This window comes from Dromaius novaehollandiae, chromosome 4, assembly GCF_036370855.1.
Source record: "Dromaius novaehollandiae isolate bDroNov1 chromosome 4, bDroNov1.hap1, whole genome shotgun sequence".
Classification (NCBI taxonomy): Eukaryota; Metazoa; Chordata; class Aves; order Casuariiformes; family Dromaiidae; genus Dromaius; species Dromaius novaehollandiae.
Window position 1 is genome coordinate 18,271,738 of NC_088101.1, and position 19,681 is coordinate 18,291,418.

The window sequence follows — 19,681 nt, forward strand, 5'->3', positions numbered from 1 at the left end:
AGCCAATGCAAGCCAACAATACTGGCACTCCCAAGAAACACTACTATCACCTCTTTGTATCCCTTCGGAAACACATAGGGATAACACAAATCAGTCACAAAGTATGTCATAATTTTAACAAAACTATTCATGCTGGCTTAAAAGCTACCAGCATTAATATTATCTGTAACCATACTGGAGGAGCAGGGAAGAGTAAGCTTATGTAGGAACAAGAAGATAAAACAAAAGAAGAAAACTCTAAAGCAGCAATCCTTCCTTTTCCAAGTGGCATTCACCGGGACTTACTTGTTAAAGAGGACATGTGCTTCTATATTCCTAACTGCATATGGAACAAAATCAAATCAGCCTAACAAAATCTCAAGCTTAGCCTGATAACATAGAGCTTTCTTTTCCAAAATCTTTTCCAGAAAGGGAGAAAGAAAGTCTTTTGTTCTCAAGGCTGAGAAACAGAAGTCCAGCACATGCAGACCCCCTGTCCCCAGTGAGGCCCTGCAGCCAACGAAGCACTGCAGAAACAAGAGTTGCTCCTGCCTTCACACTTCATCAGAAGTCTCGTCTGCGCAGCAGCAGGCCACCCCCAACACGCATGCATCCCCTTTCTAGGGGAGGCCCCTCTCTTCACAGCCACTGAAGCAGCTCCAATGCCACTTTTACATAAAGAAACTATTACTCTTTAGCACTTTTAATATATTTACAGATACCTGGTCAGGCTCTCTTTTAAAATAAAACAATCTTATGCTCGTTGTATTTAGTCTTCCAGTGATTCAACCAAACCATGCTGCATAGGTACCTGTGAAGAGAGTTGAATGAAAAAAGGGACACAGACAACACTTTTTAGCATCAGATTCACATTTCTGCATAACTCAGATAGCTCTTGCATGCAGACTTGACTCTATAGTCACAGACATACCAGGGCAAGAGGAGGGGCATACACATCACTTGCAGAGATGCGCATCAAGCCCTAGGCATTAGAGAAAAGAAAAAGAGAGAGAGACTGAATTTTCAAAATCTGGTCCGCACAGTGACTGCCGATGTCTGCCTCATAGCAAGCTATTATTTGCTTCCATATTTCTTGTTATTAGTGGAGAAGCATTACACGTTTTAGCATCCATGGGGGAAGAAAAAAACAAACACTAAAACCACCATACAAACCACAAGCCACTGAAATACAGGCCAGCAACAACAGAAATTTATCTGGACCTTATTCAGGTCTTGCAAGTAAACTGTGAAAGCAGAATAATCAGTTTTATCTGTTTAAAACGCACCTCTGTCAATTTATTCTCACAAAACCGAAGATGTGATAAATTGACCACATTTCCATTTATTTCCCAGAGCAAGATTATTCAATGAAGATAGGCTCATTCACAACACCTGTCTGTTTGGGGGGGAAGGAGAGAAATTCTGTTAGTATTGTATTAAGGGAAGAGAAGCTTAACTCAGAGCACATCACAGCTCTTCCAAGGGCCCTTACCTTCACTTCAAAATCATTTCTACCTATTACAACTATTAAGTTGTACCTATTACCCATTACTACCTACTACTTGTTACCTATTACGACCTATTACCACATCCATTCTCACTTCCCTCTGCAGGGCAGGAGTGACAATTTAAGACCTGGGTGACACTCTCAGTTTTCTCTTGGTGCTGACATAGGACTGCATGCACCCAACCTTGTTAGAGCACTGAATGAAATAGGCAGATGGGCACAAACTAATCTGTAGCCACAGATTACTGAAAAGAGTATTTGTGGATGGCCATCGGAAAGCTGGTCACGCAGAACAAGCCATTCCTCATATACGCTTGCCAACTCATTTATATAAAATAATGCAAGTGAGTATCAATTTCCCATATAAGTGATTTGTATTTTGTAATTTTGTGCAAGAGTACTAGCCTGCAGGCCGTGGCAAATGGGACTGCAGAATCAAAGTGAGGGGAACTGACAAACATTGTACTGCTACAGCATGCAACCCCAATTTTGACAATATTTTGAAATTTCCCTTGTGTCTTAAGAGTAAACACTGCAAAGTGAGCTGGAAAGCACACAGTAGCAAAATCAAACAACAGGGTCGAGTGACCATGGATTAACCAAGCTGTGGTAATGACTGTGTGTGTGCTTTTGGGCCATATTCAGATTGCCTTAATCCCACATAAATCTCTGTTGTGAGCATTTCTTATCAGTTCTCTCTCAGCATTGTGCTGCGTTAGCTAAGCCTGAAAAACTTAATAATGTCTCTGAGGCCTTAGAGACTCATTACTGAACAGAAACAAAAGGACAGTAGCAGTGCTAAAAGAGCCTTTCAACAGCATGGTTACATTTCCTCCACAAAGGTGACAGGCTACTGAGCAAACATGTCAGAGCCAGACAGTTTGCAAGGATAGTTACAGTCAATTGCATCTCAGTCATTTCCTCTCCCAAAGCACCTGTTACTGCATTTGCTGGAAGTCCCCAAACAAGGCTCCCCGAAGAGCACTTCCCCCTTCCTATTTGAGGAAGAATAAGGTTGTGTTCACTGCACGGATCTGAAGAACAGAATTGAAGTCACACATGTCGGGAAGTGTTTCAGATATATAGTAGCCTGTCAATCCAGCCTGAATTTTGACATTCCCTAATAAAAACATTGCCAAGTCAAACTTTCTTCCTAAGCTTAAAGACAGTTAGGCAAACGTCTTCTGACTCCCTGATCCCATTCACTTGCTCTATCAGTGACCGGGATTCTCCAACAAGAGAAGCAGATCCTTACAAACATGTCAGGGTAAAGCAGTGATGGAGATTTTTGTAAGACTGTTCTGGTGAGGCAGCCGCATTTCTTTGTCCTGCAATAAAATTAGATGGCCCATCTTCTGAACTATCACTTGTCCCTACCACCAACAGCTGGGAGTCTGCAGTCTTTAGCATGTCTGCTGTTATTGAGAAGGTTCAGATAGTAAACTAATTTAAACAGTCATGCACCCATGCCAAGTATTTCTAAATGCTTCACGAAGTGCTCAGGTTGCAATCCACTATTCCTCTATAAGAGTTTATATTCTATCCTTCTTCAGAGAGGTTACCCTGTTACTGGAGATCTGGCCTATTCAATATATACGTAAAATCTCTGTAATATGCAATAAACACAAATGACTAAGAGTTAGACATACTACCACAATTACTAAACATGGCAAGTTTTCAGAGCTTTCAGGAAAAAAAGAGGAGCCAAGCTCAGCTAGCTGTGTAGCAATTTAAAACAATTTCAGTAAGCAGTTAAGAAAAAGGATAAAATCTGTAAGAATAACATTGAGTGTTGGCAACTCTGCTGTAACTTCTTCACTATAGATAAGTAAAACACTATTTTGATTACATCTGATGACAAAAGGAAGCCAGGAGAAACATACTAAAACTTAAAGCATCCTCAAAAGAAAACAGTTCATGTCACACACCTACACTGCACAATTTAATCAAGGTTGAATCATCTTCCTCAACCCCTGTCACCAGTTTTATGTTAAACTACAGACAAAGAAATATAACAGAAGTATTTCCTGCATCAAAATAAGGATAAATTAAAAATACTGAAAGGGGAATACAAAATGTATTGTAAGACAACAGAAGGAGATGATTCATGTTATATATGGACTCTGCTTTACAGCAACTGCAAGGTGATTTAAACCACAAATTTATATTAATGCAAAGTTTTAATTATTTCATATCCTTAGCTACAGAAGATGTTATTCTGCACAACCATATTTAATTTCTGCTCCATTAAGCAGCCAGTTACTTAACAGCAAGTTCACTGCATTCAAACCAGACCTAGGACTTGCCTCTCACTGTGGATTTACTTCCCTCTGACCAAGGACACTAGTAGCTCCCAGGACTTCTCACAGATTCCACAATACATTCAGATTTTTGACTACTTGATTATTTTCAAACAGTTGGCCACTGCTACAGAGACAGGAGCTGCTAGCTAGGAAGTCCATGCCCTTCTTCACAGAGGCAGGCAGGGGCATTTGGGAGAAAAAAAGGAGCACAGTGTGCACAGCAGAGTGAAATACAGCACAATGACAGTACCACTTGGGATGCTCTTCCCAGGAGTATCAGCAAATGGCCATCCTACCATCCTCAGGAACATACCTCCATTTTTATGCCGCAGTAAGATGTTGGAAGTACATGAAGAGTAGCTTCCTGGTCTGTCATGATGGACTGTGAAGTTCTGGCAGGGTCTGGTGGTCTTCCTGCTTTAGTGCTGCAATCAAATGTTAGTTGATAATTTTGTCCTAGCTACGGAAAAAAATCCTGTTCAGTCTATCATGTCACAAGCAGTACAAGCCCTCTTGCTTTTATCGCAAACTGGTTTCAGTTTCTTGCACTTGATCTAAGTCTGGGGTCATTTTCATGTGCCCCAGCTTATCCAACTATTTTCATCAACAGCTTTACATTATCAGAACAGCTCTTGGGTTTTTTTGAATTACCACTTCCCCTTGAGGACTTCTGCATAGCTCCAGCCTGATGCCTGAAAGAAAATTACAACTCTACTGTAGTATAATAATGCTTAGCAGTGGTTATTCCACCCATGAACAGCCAAGTATTTAAACCTTTAAAAAAGGGTTAGAAATCTGAATGGTACCAGTCCAGGTCAACCAAGAACAGATCTTTCCTGTAAGAGATTGCAGGACCGATGATTGCATCACATTAAAACATCAGGCTACACTAACTTAATGCTCCATTTCACCAGCTAACACATCCTGAGAACAGCATCCTCTAGAGAGAGTTCATGACATGTACGAACTTCAGCCTACCACGACCTGATTAGGTTAGCATGAACAGAGAAAAGGTAAGCAGCAGCAATGTAAATGACTAACTAAAGGCTCCAATGAAGGAAACAACACCAGATGATTTAGACACGTGATGTGTATGAACAAGCAACTGCGAGTGATGAAACTACCGTGACCTCCCAGAGTTATGCTAGGAGCCTTCCAAGAGCAGCAGGCCAGTCTGCTTTTTTCCTTCTCTTGAACTTTTTCTTGACTTGAGGTTAAATGTGTCAGAAGACAGTAAGTGGGAGCCAAGAGATGCGCCCAGTCAGTACTATCTTGCCTTGCAAAAGTCACTTGAGTCCTACTGACTTTAGAACTCGGTGGGAACTGCTGTTTCTTGCACAGGTCTCTCACAATGACACAACTCCCGCCTGCTTTGTGCCATTAACAATTTGCCTGCTTGCTGTCTTTGCTCATAGGCACCACAGGCTACTGGATTAACTATGATACAGGACCTCTCCTAAAACACAGCTATTTGAGTTGCAGGTACTTGTTCACTTGAAATCATTGGCATACATCTGGCTTAACCAGTTACAATACTGAAGCTGGCTAACAGTAACTCAGGTAGCAATCACTCAACCACTTGCAGTCATTCATACACTTTGTAAATTAAAACAGAGACAGGAATCCATTTCAAATTTATCCAAAGAAAGTTAAACCTCAAATCGGCAGTCCATTGGAGCTTGATTTAAAAATGTGTATGTATGGGGGGGGGGGGGGAAGAAGAGTGTTAATCTAATTTCACTGGTGACTATGCAAGAAAGGTTGTGTTTTAAGCCATAACACACTTTCTTCACATGACGAGAATGTTTTGTCAGCAAAACAATTCCATAAGACTCCTTTGGACTCTATCTGAATGTCTCTGAAAGTCCCCAATTCGTTTATGCAACCTTCTCTTACACTCTCAAGCCTGTGGAAATGAGGCGCATATAAGAAATACTCAAAACAAACGAACAAACAAAAACTTAGAGTGGCCAAAGATTCAGAGATCAGGTTTAACAGGTGCTATGTGCATGAACATGCATGCAATACCTCAGCTGTAAAGGTGTAACTCTTTGTAATTTAACTGCTTTACACATTTATCAGTGTAATAAGTGGTTGGTATACTTGCACTGTTTTTTTTTTTTTTGTTAAAGAAACAAAAACAGCTGTGCTTTTGTGCCAAAGGTGATCTAGTTTCTGCAACAAAAGCAATCACACTCTTGCATAGCCTAACGAAAAACTAATCTGCAGTCCATGCTTTTAACAGATGAAACTTTTCAACAGTTATTTAAAAAGCACAGGAGGCAGTGCGCACTAAGTATATAAAGTCATGACTAGCTTGTTGCTAACCCTTTACAGACCATGCAAATACCCATAGGGATCCCACCTCTGTTTTCAATTTGAAAGCAGCAACAACAGAGGGAGGATTAGAAACGGATACAAGCCATATATGGATACAAATTTATAGCACCCTCTTCATTCCAGCTAAGAAGAGATGAACAGTTATGATTTGGTTTTACCCTCTTCAGCCAACCTCTGTGAAAGCTGCTTCATTCAACTTAGATTCAGTGCATGCTTGTTCACAATCCAAAACATTTACGGCAGCTGTCTGGCTAGTACCTACAGCAGAAAGGCATGGGATAGGCTCGCAGGTGCAAAATAAAGCCGCACCTGCAAGATGTCCATTTCATTACTTTGCAAAAGCACTGAAGTCAGTTAAAAAATAAGTTGGATCAGAGCTTCCAGTCAAGACTGAAAAAGACATATATAGATATATATTTATTTTTCAAAAGGAAAAATATTTGGCAGACAATGCAATTAATACAACGTTGTGGTATACAGGTATGCTAAAACTGAAGAATAAGTGACTTGCAAGTCACTGGTATTCTTGAGCTGTCTTCCGGTATTGTTTTGAGACTGCAGGATAAGTTTTGCTAAGAGTGTAATAGCTAATCAAAAGTAATTGAGCCACCTCAACATAACAAGCACTGCGTGCCAACCAAGCCACAAAATTTGCACATGTGCAGATACTCATCCCACTCAAACTGAAGTATAGAGTATTGACTTAACTCCACATTCATATTTCATCTAGTGACCCCAACCAGGAGTATAAATCAGTCAGTATGGCTCAGCTGATAAAGGACGCTCAGTTGCTTGTGATTGTCTGCTGAGACCCTCAGGAAAAGTAGAAAATTTGTTTTTTCTTTGAGTGATCATACACATTTTACAACAGGCACTACTGGTACAGGATTTGAGGTCATATGAACACTTATTGTACAATGCTTTTAAGAAACATTAGAGTGGAAATGGACAAGAATGCATGCATAAAACAGTAATTACTAATGCTTTAGGCTTTCAGGTATACGCTCAACTTCATATGTATAACAAAACTTAAAACAAAAATAAATAAAATAGCCTCCTTGGGAAGCAAAATAATTTCTGCCATTAATTTATTTTTTTTAAAAGCTACTAATAATGAAGTTTCAGGGTAAAAATAGCATTCATCTTTACCCTTTCTGTCCAGCAACAGTTCTGGGCCAGCTATGTAACTACTGAGCATTGAGACAATTCAGTATCACAAGGGCAGCAGATGGTCTTCAGAGCTTAACTACTTTGTGTCCCAATTTTATCCCGTGAATGGTATGTCTCATTTTTCCCCATCTCATCCTGAAGTCTAGTTGCTGTCCGAGTCATTGTCTCCATCTTCTTTTTCAGATAGAGCATGTTTGGACGAATCATTGGCTTCTCCCAAAGCAACAGCCCCTTTCCGCTGTGGCAAGACACTGAAAAAAGCCTCCTTCCAGTCTCTCTTCTCCAGGTATGCAAGGATGATCTCAAACACTGCAACATCAAGAAAGATCATCAGCTCTTCTACCAGGAGACAACTGAACTGGTGATAGGAACACATGCCCAAATCCATCTTTACAAGGGTTTATACACATTTGGCTTTGGCATCTTCAGAGTAAAACCTACAGGCAGAAGCAGACAAAGCAGTTCTGCTACTACTGCAGTCTAAAGCCAAGCACTTTGTGTCTTCATTTGTAAAACAGGCTCTCTAGTCTCCTGATTACTCCGGTATCCTTTTCTGCCGCTGCTCCGGTTTGAATTCATTTCTGTTTGGTACAAGTTGTCCCTCCTGGTACTCCAGGTCTCACGAGTGCCTTTTATACTGGCACTAATGCTCTCCTATGTTTGACAGGAATACTGCTCTGGATGCACTTTAACAATGACTCTGTTTTTTTCCCCAACTGCAACATATGGACAGCCCAAAGCCTTCCTAGAGTTTATTGAATCCTTGTTGTTATCTTTCTCTTTCATTTCTATCTGATGAAATCTGAGCTTATGGCAAAAATTCTTGTTATTAGTCTCCCAATTTTGTGATGCGTTCCCTCAGCACTACTGAATTTCTTGTTGTTTCCATTATACTAATTATCAGGACACCCTTACTCCTCCTGTTTCATCTCAAAACTTCCTCTGACTGAGAGGCTCCAAGCTGCATTATATGCAAATTTCATCAGCATATTCCTATTTAGAAAAATCTCAGTTGTCCAAAATTTTAAAAGTCATAGTGATGTTGAGGAGTACCAAAACTCTCAACACGACTGTGTCCCTGCAGAAGTGGTAAAGGCAGGAGGAGGCCCTGTGGCTGGTGAGTAAATCAGACTAGCGTGAAAAATCTGGGACACAGGAGGTTCCTCAAGCTTGAGACTACAAGAATAGTGCTAACAGGGCTGGAGCATGCTGAACTTCAAAGAATGCACCCAGTGCAAGTGTTCTCAATGCCAAGCAAGAGCATATGAGAAAGGATCAGAGGAGCTGTGGAGGAAAAAAACCTTACAGAAAGCCAGCCAAGCATTCAGAAAGGGAGGAGTTGCATGGATCTCTTACTCACTGAGAGTCAAGTTACAGGAAAAAAAAAGGGTCACATTTACTAGAGGTTTCCCGGATCCAGGTTTACTGGACAGCCAGCTGCTATCCATGACAATGATTTAGAATAGCTGTCCATTTTACTATGTTATTCGTCTGAGAAGTGCAATGAAGTTATGATCTCCCCAGAGACCATATTAATACCATTGGAAGTTGCTGCAGAAAGCGTATGTGGCAAAAATAGTGGTTTAAGGAAAAGAAGCGTACAGTGAGTATGCCTCTTCTCCTTTGTTTTGGAACTTCCTTTATCTGCATAGTGAAAAACAGAACCAATGGAAACAGAACAGCTTGAACAGGACAAGACATCTACAATGCACTACAATAGCAACAAAAACATTAAGCAAGGACAGAAAAAGGCAGTGGAAACAGCTGCTAGATTTCATTGCATACTGGAATAGAACAACATGGTCTAATAACATACATTACAAAGTATTACCCTTAGGATACAAATCTGAAGGGAAGGCTAAAACTCTCTCAGCTGCACTTGCAATTGTGTTTTGCATACAGTGTTTAATACGGTTCTCAAATCTTGAAGTTTTAAAATCTCAGATCAAGTTAAAAAAAAACCACTACACTTATCACAAAGCCTGCCAGTTCTCTAACATCAAATATAACACACATATGTGTGTTTTAACACGGCAATTTCAGAGTTCAGGCACCGAACCGACTGCCTGTGGAAATTTACAAATGCTTGTTCCCAAAGGGGGGGGGTGGGGGGTGGAGAGAGAATTTCACGTTTAATGTCGTTGTCTGTCTCCCACCACCAGAGGGCACTACTTAATTAAAGTGCTTCAAACACTGACAAGGCAGTTAAGAAAGAATTTCTTCTATGGGACTTTCCAAATTCACACCTTTCAAAAATAGTCCCACAGGAATCCAGTAGGTCTCTCGGTCTTGTCTGCCGAGCCACATATTGTGCTTTGCAAGCTTTAAGTCCTCGACTGAGCGTGGGAGCCCAAAAGCCAGAATAACCAAGTTACAGTAGAAGAGGTGAGCAATTATACAGTCCAGAATAACCAAGTTACAGTAGAAGAGGTGAGCAATTATACAGTGTTACAGAAAGTAGCAAGGTGGATGCATTCACAGTAAATTTCAAAAATCTTAGTAGAAATATCCTTCACTCCTACACAAGAATTTAAAATATGCAATTTGAGTGACGGCTTGATTCTATCTACCTTACTCATATCAGGTAGTATCTTCCCTGAAAACAGTCCTTTTTGATTTATGTTGTATATTACTAGGGTTACAACATGTCACAGCCTTAATTGTAGCTGCTACAATTACCTTAATTCAGTTGCCACCTCAACTTTTTGCAATTTTTAAGTTTTCCTGCCTGAAATCCTTAAGCAAAATATCACTACAGCACAAGCTTCACCTTTAAAAACAAACAAACAAAAACCCACAGCTTGTGTTAAGAACCTTTCAGCTGCAGTTTGAAAATGTTTTAGAAGGGTAGAGGAAAAAAACAAAACAAAACAATCTCACACAGAATAAAATCACAGCATCTAAATTGCAGTGATATTAGGTGTCTGAATATCTCTCAAAATCTGGTGCAAGAAACATGGACAAGACCATAAAGCAAGCAAACAAAAGTCTCAATATAAGGGATCCAAACTATATCCAGAACGTAGACTTCTGGATAACAGCCTCCAAAGTTTTGCCACTAGAGGTCAGTATAAGATTATTGCAGAAAAGCACTAACAGAAAGCTATAGCATTTATAACTTTGATGAATAATACATAAAATATATATAAAGCAACATTTAAAGATCAAGTTCTGGAAACTTGAAAAATGCTACAAATACAAGGGCTGTTGTAATTCTTAATTCTAGCGACATACTAATAAAAAAAATCCAAGGTATATTCTCTGCTATGCTTAAATACTCTTTATTATCTTACAAATGCACACCTTATCCACCAATGGCATTTTAAGAACATAAAGTTATTGTCAAGAGATGTGTTCAACAGTAAAACAAACCTGAAACATAAAGCAGGATGAAATAAAAGAACCTGAAGTACAAAATAAAGACTCGCACACTATCAAAGAAATTCCTATAAAGGTCTGAGCAGTACCGACCTTGCATATACTTTCATTTAATGACGCTGAAAGATACCAAATAATAAAAGTGAACATTGAGAATTCAAGAATTAGCTTAAGCATAACTGTGTACTTTAATCAGAACCAGGAAACCAGGTAAAAATGCAGCAATAAAAGCTCAGCAAATTGAGTGCTGCTGATACCAAATGAGGTTAAATCTAGAGTTACCCAAGGAGTTACTGCCTAACAAGCCTGTCAGGAGAGGTGAAAACATGTATTTTGTCCCGTTGGAGGATAAATATATATGGATAAGTACATGGGATAGTTTCCAGATTTTATTTACTTATCCGTTAAGCCTGGAAACAAGGCCAGGATGGCAAGAAAGCAAAAAATTACTCATGGGAGAGTTCAACAGAATAAGGTTTGCACTTCTAAGTGACTAAGACACTTCCTCAGCTACCTTTATATTTATTCATATACAAAATATTTAAAGGTCAGGATAACTGCTTTATTCCAGAAGCAACTGGATTCAAAAAAAGCTAAAATATTAAAATAAGGTATCTGCACTGTAACACACATTTTGAGGGTTCAATGTTTAATACTGCAGGTATATTCTATAATAATGTCAATCTGTGATTTAAGACTTACCATGATTGACTGCTAACACTTTCCGACTGTTCATTTTCACAAAATTTCCAAGAGGGAGTTGTGCATGACCAATTCCTAGCTCTACCGCTTTTTTGTAAGTAATTCCCTGTAGGAAAGACACAAAAACAATTCGACTGACAATCACCATTTCGAATCAGCCTATACAGATTATTAGAAGTACTGTTTTCTGGCCCAAGTCTTTTCAGCATTGCCATGCTCTTGCTTTAAAAAAGTTACTTATATTTACTGAGTAAGATAGTACATGCTTCAATTGTTACCTTTGGAAAACTTGTTGCCTTAAATACCTCACACTGATGTATGGCAAAATTACCATAACTGCAAAACCTGCTTATGCAACTGCAACTCTAGACTGTGTCAGCCATAGCCAGTTTTAAAGACAACTTTGTGCTTAAATACAAAATTACTCAGATTGCAGTAACTAGGTATTTTTTGAGAGGAAGAATAAAGTTTTGTTTCTTTTTTAGCCTAGCAACTCCTGTGCCAAGATGGGATAAAGTGCTTTAAAAAGTGAGTAAACACTTCATACTATAACAACTATCCAAAAGACCTGCTTTAGCTCCCTCCCAGCCTTCAGCTCTGGACCAACTGCTGCAGTATCATTTGGTAAGGTTTAAGATTCATCTCCTTTTTTAGCATCACATTCAAATATTAAATAGGTCACTGGAAATTACGCAGGAGTGTCTTTAAAGACAAACAGTAACAGTGCTTTACATTTCCCAACAGCATTCTCTATGACACTCCAAGCCCACACAGCATAATCCCATGTCCAGGTATGGAACCAGATCCCTGAGGCATATGTGTTACTTAGCCAAGTCCTCCTGACAGGCAAACTTGTTAAGAAAGGACATTCAAGATTCAAATACTGTTCTTCATCTATATTTGGGCATGTGCACATACAAGCATACACACAACAGCATGCACAGAAGCCAAAGCCTTCTGTCTGAAAATATGGCCCTCGGTAAGCTGAGCAGTGTTACTAATTCCTATATTTAAAATGAAAAGATAAAGTGCTAAAAAGCCTCAGCATGTGTACACTCTGGAACACAAGGCATTGTTACCACCACACACTCTGGTTTCTTCAAAACTTTTTTGAATGAAGTCTTCTTTTTTTGAAAGAAGTTTTATTATTTTTGTTAGTTTACACATGTACAACATTAATGTCAAACAATGCCCTCCCCTAAAAAAAGCTGTAAAGAACTTCAGCCACAGTTTACCTTGTGGTGATTGTGATCCACTAGCCCTCCAATCACGTAGGCTTTCTTCTCATCAAGCTCACTGAGAATGTCCGGGGAATCTGAGGTAAGATATACTAGGTCTTCTTTCTTTATTAGCTCACTATAGTGCTCTGTTCTAATTTGGATATCCTCCAAAACACAAGGTAGTTAAAAGAAGTTACATTCAACTAATTAATTGTTGAGCAAGCCATATGTTTCACAGACCCGAGATGGAACGAGCAAATATAAAACTAAGAGCATGCAGTTCATTCTATTCCCCTCATTCTTTTCCCCCCCCCCCCCGCCTCCACAGTGCAGATTGCTTTCTGCATAGAAAATCAACAGTCCCTACCACAGATCTCCAAAACACTGACTTGCAAAAGCTACCAGGAAACTTTCTGAAAGCCCGAAAGCGCTCCAGAAAACCCAAAGTTCTTGTGATTCTTTTCAGAAATTACCACATGTTCCCCAGGGATCCTAATCATTTTCAAGTCCTCCTTTCTAAAAATGAAACCACAAGTACATGCTTAGTTAACTTGTTTGGTAAGAGAGGTTTGTGCTTTACTTCTGAAAAGCAGTCATCACACATGGCCTGCTAATAGTAAAGCTATTCTTTAAATGAAGAGCACTTTGTGTAGGTAAAATTGTTGGAATATTGGTTTGTTTTAGCAGGCAGTCACAAAAAACCCCATGAATTTGACAAGACAAGCTCATTTGCTACAGAACACTTCGGTGTTGAGAGGCAACACGATGGAAAGAAAAAGCACACAAGACAGTTGCACCACGACTTCGAAGTAGTACTTTTTCCAAGAAAATAGAGCACCATCAAGATAGGTAACTGCTGGAACTGCCTAAAGAATTGTCTTGCCTAGGCTATCAGAGAATGGTATCTATTCAATAAAAACAGGTGTGTAGAGTTCCAAAACCAAAAATCAAACATAGATTCAAGCCAAGCAGTCCTTAGCTTAATCAAATTAAATTATTTAAGAGCATAAAGAACCACACTTCTTTCTAACACACTATTGTTCTGACGTCCTGGGGGGGGGGGGGGGCTGTGGGTGGGAGTCACAAAAAGCACAGGTCCTTCACAGCAAACAACCTAGTTAACAATGATAATCTTTCCCCCTCTTTTTACAGAAATAGAGTCAATTATTCACCTTCCAGTTCACCCATCCTTTGTCATTTTCATTCATGTTGTTCTTCAACTGTCCCCCATGGCTGGTCAAGTAAAACTTAGAAAAGAACAAATAGAAGGTACATAATATTCAAGTGTTAATGTGCCAGTCTGCTTCCTTTCTGCACAAGTCTTTTTTCTATCCTTAGGTATCAGCTAAAACTCTTAAATTATTGTTCAGCTTAAGAAAATCGTACTAAGACCATATTCATATAGTTAGTGACACATTTAAAAGACAAGTATGCACATATGCAGCCCCTCTTTTGTTGCTGTATCTGTCATAGGTAAAACTTAGTACCAAAGTGTTTTAGTGGCATGACTGTATATGGTGCTCTTTATCTGCATGCCCATACTTTCTCACATGTATGTTGATTTGTACAATACATGGGTTAAAAATGAATCTATTGGAATAGAAGTACTATTTATTTTATTAAAGAAAGTGTTTAAATAGTTTTGTCTGCCTATCACAGTTGTCACCAGTTTGTGTCACTGCTACCTTTCTCATATGCTTTGTACATAAGACAGTTTGTTTGACATAAGTTTGTTTAAGCATACCTGCACAGGATGAAATGCTTTGCGGTTTTCTGCGTAACATCTCTGAATTTGCTTGTGAAGCTTCTTAACATCCTGTATACAACACAATTTGTTTTTACATAGTCCTTCAGACAGACCACCACAAAATGCTTTACCATGAGCCAGTCAGAAGCTAAAGAGAAAAAAGGGAAGCTTGTAACTGGCAAAAATGACTACTGAGAGAGAGAGCACGAGAGAGAGCACGTACATCAGTCTCAAAGAAAAAAGAACCACTGTGAAGGGATTACGCTGACACGGATACATACACATCTTCCACAAAACATGTATTTAGACACTTTTATGCATGTACTTGATTTGCATTATTCTAGAAAACAAAAAAAAAGTCATTGAAATTTAATTATACATAATAATATACTCAAAATTCATCTGAGGATCAGGCAGGTTTTTCTTTCTGCAACTACACTAAGTCTTTCACTCACAGTAAAGCCTCAAGACTGTACAGTACATAGTTAAGAAAGTTAAACACGCACAACTAACCTGAAGAACCCCAAAACAATGTCAATAATTTAGTGGCTGGTTCCAGCATTTTGACCTGAAAATTTGGACAACAGGTAACTAGTACCACATAAAATGCACCAGACAGAATTGTTAGTCAGTTATCCTTTATGTAAGGTACCTTAAACACCTTTAGCCTCAGTGTTCCACAGGGAAGGTCTTCTTATAACCAATTCCCATTTAAAAAGTGAAACATCATTTCATTGCTTTTATTCATGTAGTAATTTTCAGATGTTTGGCTACCTCCAAGTTTTAAAGGATTTCGAGTGAAGAACAAAACTTTTTCACTACAATATTTCAACCCAAGTTTTCAGAGAAGCTAGAAAAAGTGTCTAATTAACCATCCCTAGTGGCCACAAACATCTTCATTTATGACATTTCAACCCTGTTCAATACCTGCAGCAAAGGCACCAGGTTTTACACCAGGCCAAACGGCAGCTCTGGCTAACCAGGGAAGGAAACATGTTTTACAAAGGATGAAGCTTAGCTGGAAATGCCCAGGCAACATCTCTGAAACGTACCAAGGGGCTGCTCTGATCTCTTCTGTGGCAGTGCTGAGGAGCCCTCAGGGAATCAGGTTCCAACCTTAGCAACTGAAGCCTCCCCAAAATCTTGTGGTCAGTGGCACTCGGCTGCATTAGTGCTATACATGCTTTGCGTTACACTCAACAAGCATCTAGACGGGCTTTGCAAAAGCTTGAGTTTGAGCAATCTTCCAGAGCAGATGAAAGCCCTGGCAGCAGCAGAACAGCTCAGGGTAACAGGGAGGGGAAAGGTCTGTCTCAAACACTGAAGGCTGCAGTCTTACAGGAGGTTGCAGATTAACAACCTTTTGTTTTAGTGTTAAAAGCTGTTTTGATCTCAAAATGCCAGACTAAGAACCTTCACCAGTCATCATGTATCACACTGATCCTTCTCATATTTACCCATCCTTTCAACATCACACCAGCTCTTTCACCCATCCTAAAATTTGAGAGACGGGCTGATTTGCTTGTCTTCCTGTCCCAACTACCTCTAGTGTGACTGAGACAAAGCTCAGCATCCTCACAGTGCTAAAAATCAGAATTTCCACAGATCATCACTAACACTGCTGGGAGCCTCAGGTCCACTTCAAAAGGGAAAGTAACTAAATGTGGCATTTGCAGCCCCTCTAGCAGAACCATTTTGAGGCAGAACTGTGTGCAGCTTTGAGGTGAGCGTGAGGCACAAACTATTTCTCTATTTCCGTGTCTGGAACCAAAACAACTTACCACAGATCCATGAAGGCAAACAAGATCTTTGGCAAGCTTATAAAAAGGTATATTCCAAACCCTGAAAAATTCAGCAGTCAAGGTAAGGTCTAGGAGTCACAACATTCTGAAACATGCTAACTATCCACTGATGGCTGCTCTAAAATATTTCTGCTCTCATATCACACCAACGTTGACATTAGAGAACTTTTCAACATCTGCATCTGATGGATACATTTCTTTTACCTTTAGCACCATCAAGTCATCAAAGCTGCAGTCCACAATGAGGCGAAGTGTACTAGGAACCACTTCCTTTCGCATACGCTTTCTGTCATTCCCTTCATTATTGGGGTCCAATTTTGACTGACGCTCTAATTTTCTCTTCTGGCGTTTTTCTTTTCGTTTCTGCCTAATAAAAAATATGTACATATATGCTGAGTAAACAGATGAAAATATACTTTTATGATTAAGATGGCTGTCCCAAGACCATGGTAGTTTATACTTGTCTCTGTTGCTTGAATTTGTGCTAGGCGAACACCAGCACAAAACAGGTACCTCATCTTTATTTGCAAAGTACTGAACATACCTACAGAGACAGATAACTGACATAAATCCAAGGGAAGTCATGGAGTGAGTTTCACGGATTTAGGAGGGCTCCGAGTCAGGTCATGTATCAGGAATAACCAAAAACACTACCAAAATTGCAACAACAGAGCAACTTCTGTTCCACTTAATGGACCATTTCAAAAGACTTCTGAAGCAACTGTTTGTTTCTTCTTCCCTTCCACCTCCCAATGGGAGCAGATAGTCCAGGATCAAGTTCCAGAGATAGCTTAAGGAGTTCTCTGTTAACAGCCACTGTCTTGGGAAGTAACATTTTCTGTTCAGCAAGATTAGGATAAACCAAGATCAGCCCATTTGCAGATACACTTTTTCTCAACAACAAGATAATACAGAAATCCACCACCTTCCACAAAACAACATTTTAGTAGATCACAAATCAATGTGATCATTTATGGCACAATATTCTACATGTCAGAAGGAAATTTTTAATCGGTGTTTGTACGATTCACGAGATCTGACAGCAACAGGGGAACAGTGCACAGTCAGTTCAGAAAGGAACAAGGCCACGTTATTTCTCCCTCCAGACAAACATGTCAGAAATACATGAGCAAGTCCAAATCTTTCCTCGTATCCTCTTCAAGTTCAGGAACACATCTAGTATGAAGAGAGGATGCTTACCTTTGTAGTTTCTTCATGCTCAGATGGAGCAGCCTGTGACTACTGCTTTAAACCTGGTGTGGGAAAAAACTAGTTCAACTGCCTTGGTTTGCTAAAGCAATCTACATGCAAATTCTGCTCACACATTATTATTAGCATTAAATGCTACACATGATCCTAGGAAAGCTATATTTCAAACCATACCTGCGTAGATCTTTCTGTTCTTCCCATTGTTTCTGCTTCAACAGTTTCTTCCTTTGCCTCTTGGACACGGGTCCAAGACATTGTGCCTCGTCTGAGCCTGCCTCCTGTCTCTCTACATGACTATCATTTGATTTCACCTTTCCTTCCACATCAGGAATCTCTGCAGGCACAGTATTTTCTGTTAGCACCTCTGGACTCTCTGTTGGCATTTCTGAAGACATTAGCTTTTGGTTGGCTTTACTGACTTGTTTCTCAATGCCTGGTAAATATTTCATAAAAAGCAAGCTTTTTCCCCACCAATTCTGCAAGAAACAAAACAGTAGTTATTAGAAGGTTATTACAAGAAGTTCACTTGGAATATGTATCACTCTACACCTACCACAAACCTGAACAAAGCAAATGTTATAATTATAAAAAAGAGAGAGGGATTTTTTGAAATTTGGTTAGCAGCTCTGAAAACAATAACTCACGCAATATATGAAAAAAGATAACTTGTATTCAGAACGTGTCTAAAATTCAGTCTGCTATTCATCTCTAACTATTCAACAGTTTTTAATTAAAAACTTTGTGAAAACACAAGATATTTCAAGTTGAGATATGATGAAACCCTGATGGATTTTTTGCAACCCTTAAGGGCAGCTAGCTCAAAATGATCCCAAAATTGCACATGTGTGTGAAGAGGATGCAGCAGAAGAGAATTCTGAAATTGTATCTAAGATACTGACTTTTAAATAATGAGCCTTACCATTGTGAACCTAAGCTATTTACTGCAGACTTCCCAAAGCTGGCATTTTGAAAAGGACATGAACTTTATCATGTTAAAGAATAGCAAGTGAGAGTTCATTCCTCCAGCTTTCTGATATTGTAACTTTGCTATTTAAAAGCATCATCTCTGTTTTCCTCCTACCTCCCACGTCACTACATAGTAAGTACACACAAGTAAGGAACCATAATGGATTAAATATAAAAGAAAACACAGGACTACTGTGCATATGCAAGATATTTTCAAGTACACAAAGAAAGAAAAAAATTTAAAAGGTAACTTGTGAGGTAATTATGACAGTGTGTTAGAGAACTATAATTTTAAAAAGACTAAAGCCATTTCAGCAGCGAACGATGTGTGAGCAAGCTGTGCCCCTTCAAAATTTATTTTTATTTCTTATACTTGAAATAACCAAAGATGCATTGTCAGCTGTCAGTAGACAAAAAGTCTGCACTGAAGAAAAACACAGCAAGTAGGGGGAAGAACAGGCTAAACTGTTACTCAGCAAAATGTTCTGGGTTCAAATTAATTATAATTACTCCCTCTCTTTTTCAAAGACAACTAATATTATTTTGTACTCATAGCTCCCCTGTCCTCAACAAAGTTTGATGATTTTCTAAATATACCTACCTACCTCACTGAAGAGCATGGTATCTACAAAGCATGCACACACACGCACCCTCTTGCTTTTTTAGTAACACAACAGCCAAATATATACCTAAACCAGAAAACCCAAAGACTTTCAGAGAATTAATACCGGTTTTCCTGTTTCTGCATCTTAACGCACAAGGCCTCAGAAACCAACATACTCACACGTGCCAGAGGCACAGCCCCGCGTGGCATGGGCGCATGCACAACCACCGCGACGTGCACGCCCTGCAGATACTGCTTGCTGCTGACTTTTACACGTGTCTGTACGTACATACACACACGCGCAGATATTTTATACGTATAGTATTAAAAATATATGTATGTATAAATACAAACGCGCACGCACAAATTTTTGCCTCACGCCCCCAAACCACCTCACGACCCGACAGGAGCGGCCACCTCTGCCCAGCCGCGGCCCGGCAGCGCCGTGACACCCCCCCAGGCGGCAGTCCCAGCCGCAGCCGAGCGCTACACGGGAGGGAAGCACTCCCCGTGCCGCTCGGAAGCGGCCACCTCCCCCTCCCTCTCCCTCTGAGGGAAACCCAACCCCGAGACCACGCACCCACCTCTCCTCCCCCCCCCGCCGCCCCCAGCTACGGAGGCGCAGCGCCAACGGACGCGGGGCGACCGCCAACGTACCCGCGCGCCGCCCCACCGCGAGGGCCCGGCAGCGAAGGGGCGGGGCGCGCGGAGGCGGCCCGCGCAGGCGCGCCGCGTGCTGCCGGCCCGGACTTCA

General features: G+C 40.1%; 1 protein-coding gene across 2 annotated transcripts; it reads right to left on the reverse strand.

The window, feature by feature from the left end:
• Positions 1-6,531: 6,531 nt before the first annotated feature.
• On the reverse strand, positions 6,532-19,681 carry TRMT10A (tRNA methyltransferase 10A). 2 transcript variants are annotated; one of them, XM_026109097.2, is made up of 8 exons: positions 19,585-19,681; positions 17,532-17,833; positions 16,353-16,515; positions 14,344-14,415; positions 13,772-13,846; positions 12,615-12,764; positions 11,380-11,485; positions 6,532-7,608 (listed from the first exon to the last, which is right to left on the reverse strand). In XM_026109097.2, exons 2-8 carry the CDS (start codon positions 17,804-17,806, stop codon positions 7,442-7,444), a joined length of 1,008 nt encoding a protein of 335 aa, XP_025964882.2. In that variant the 5' UTR covers positions 17,807-17,833; positions 19,585-19,681; the 3' UTR covers positions 6,532-7,441. The 2 variants fall into 2 exon arrangements, with proteins under 2 accessions (XP_025964882.2, XP_064366586.1); XM_064510516.1 differs by lacking the exon at positions 19,585-19,681 and adding an exon at positions 19,512-19,576.

Excerpts from the sequence above, each read along its gene's own strand:
- TRMT10A (XM_026109097.2), bottom strand. The coding sequence starts at position 17,806 with ATGAAATATTTACCAGGCATTGAGAAACAAGTCAGTAAAGCCAACCAA. Across the intron at positions 16,516-17,531 it reads GAACAGAAAGATCTACGCAG|GCAGAAACGAAAAGAAAAAC; the intron begins GTATGGTTTGAA and ends ATTTTTTATTAG. Across the intron at positions 14,416-16,352 it reads ATGACTTGATGGTGCTAAAG|GATGTTAAGAAGCTTCACAA; the intron begins GTAAAAGAAATG and ends TGTTGTATACAG.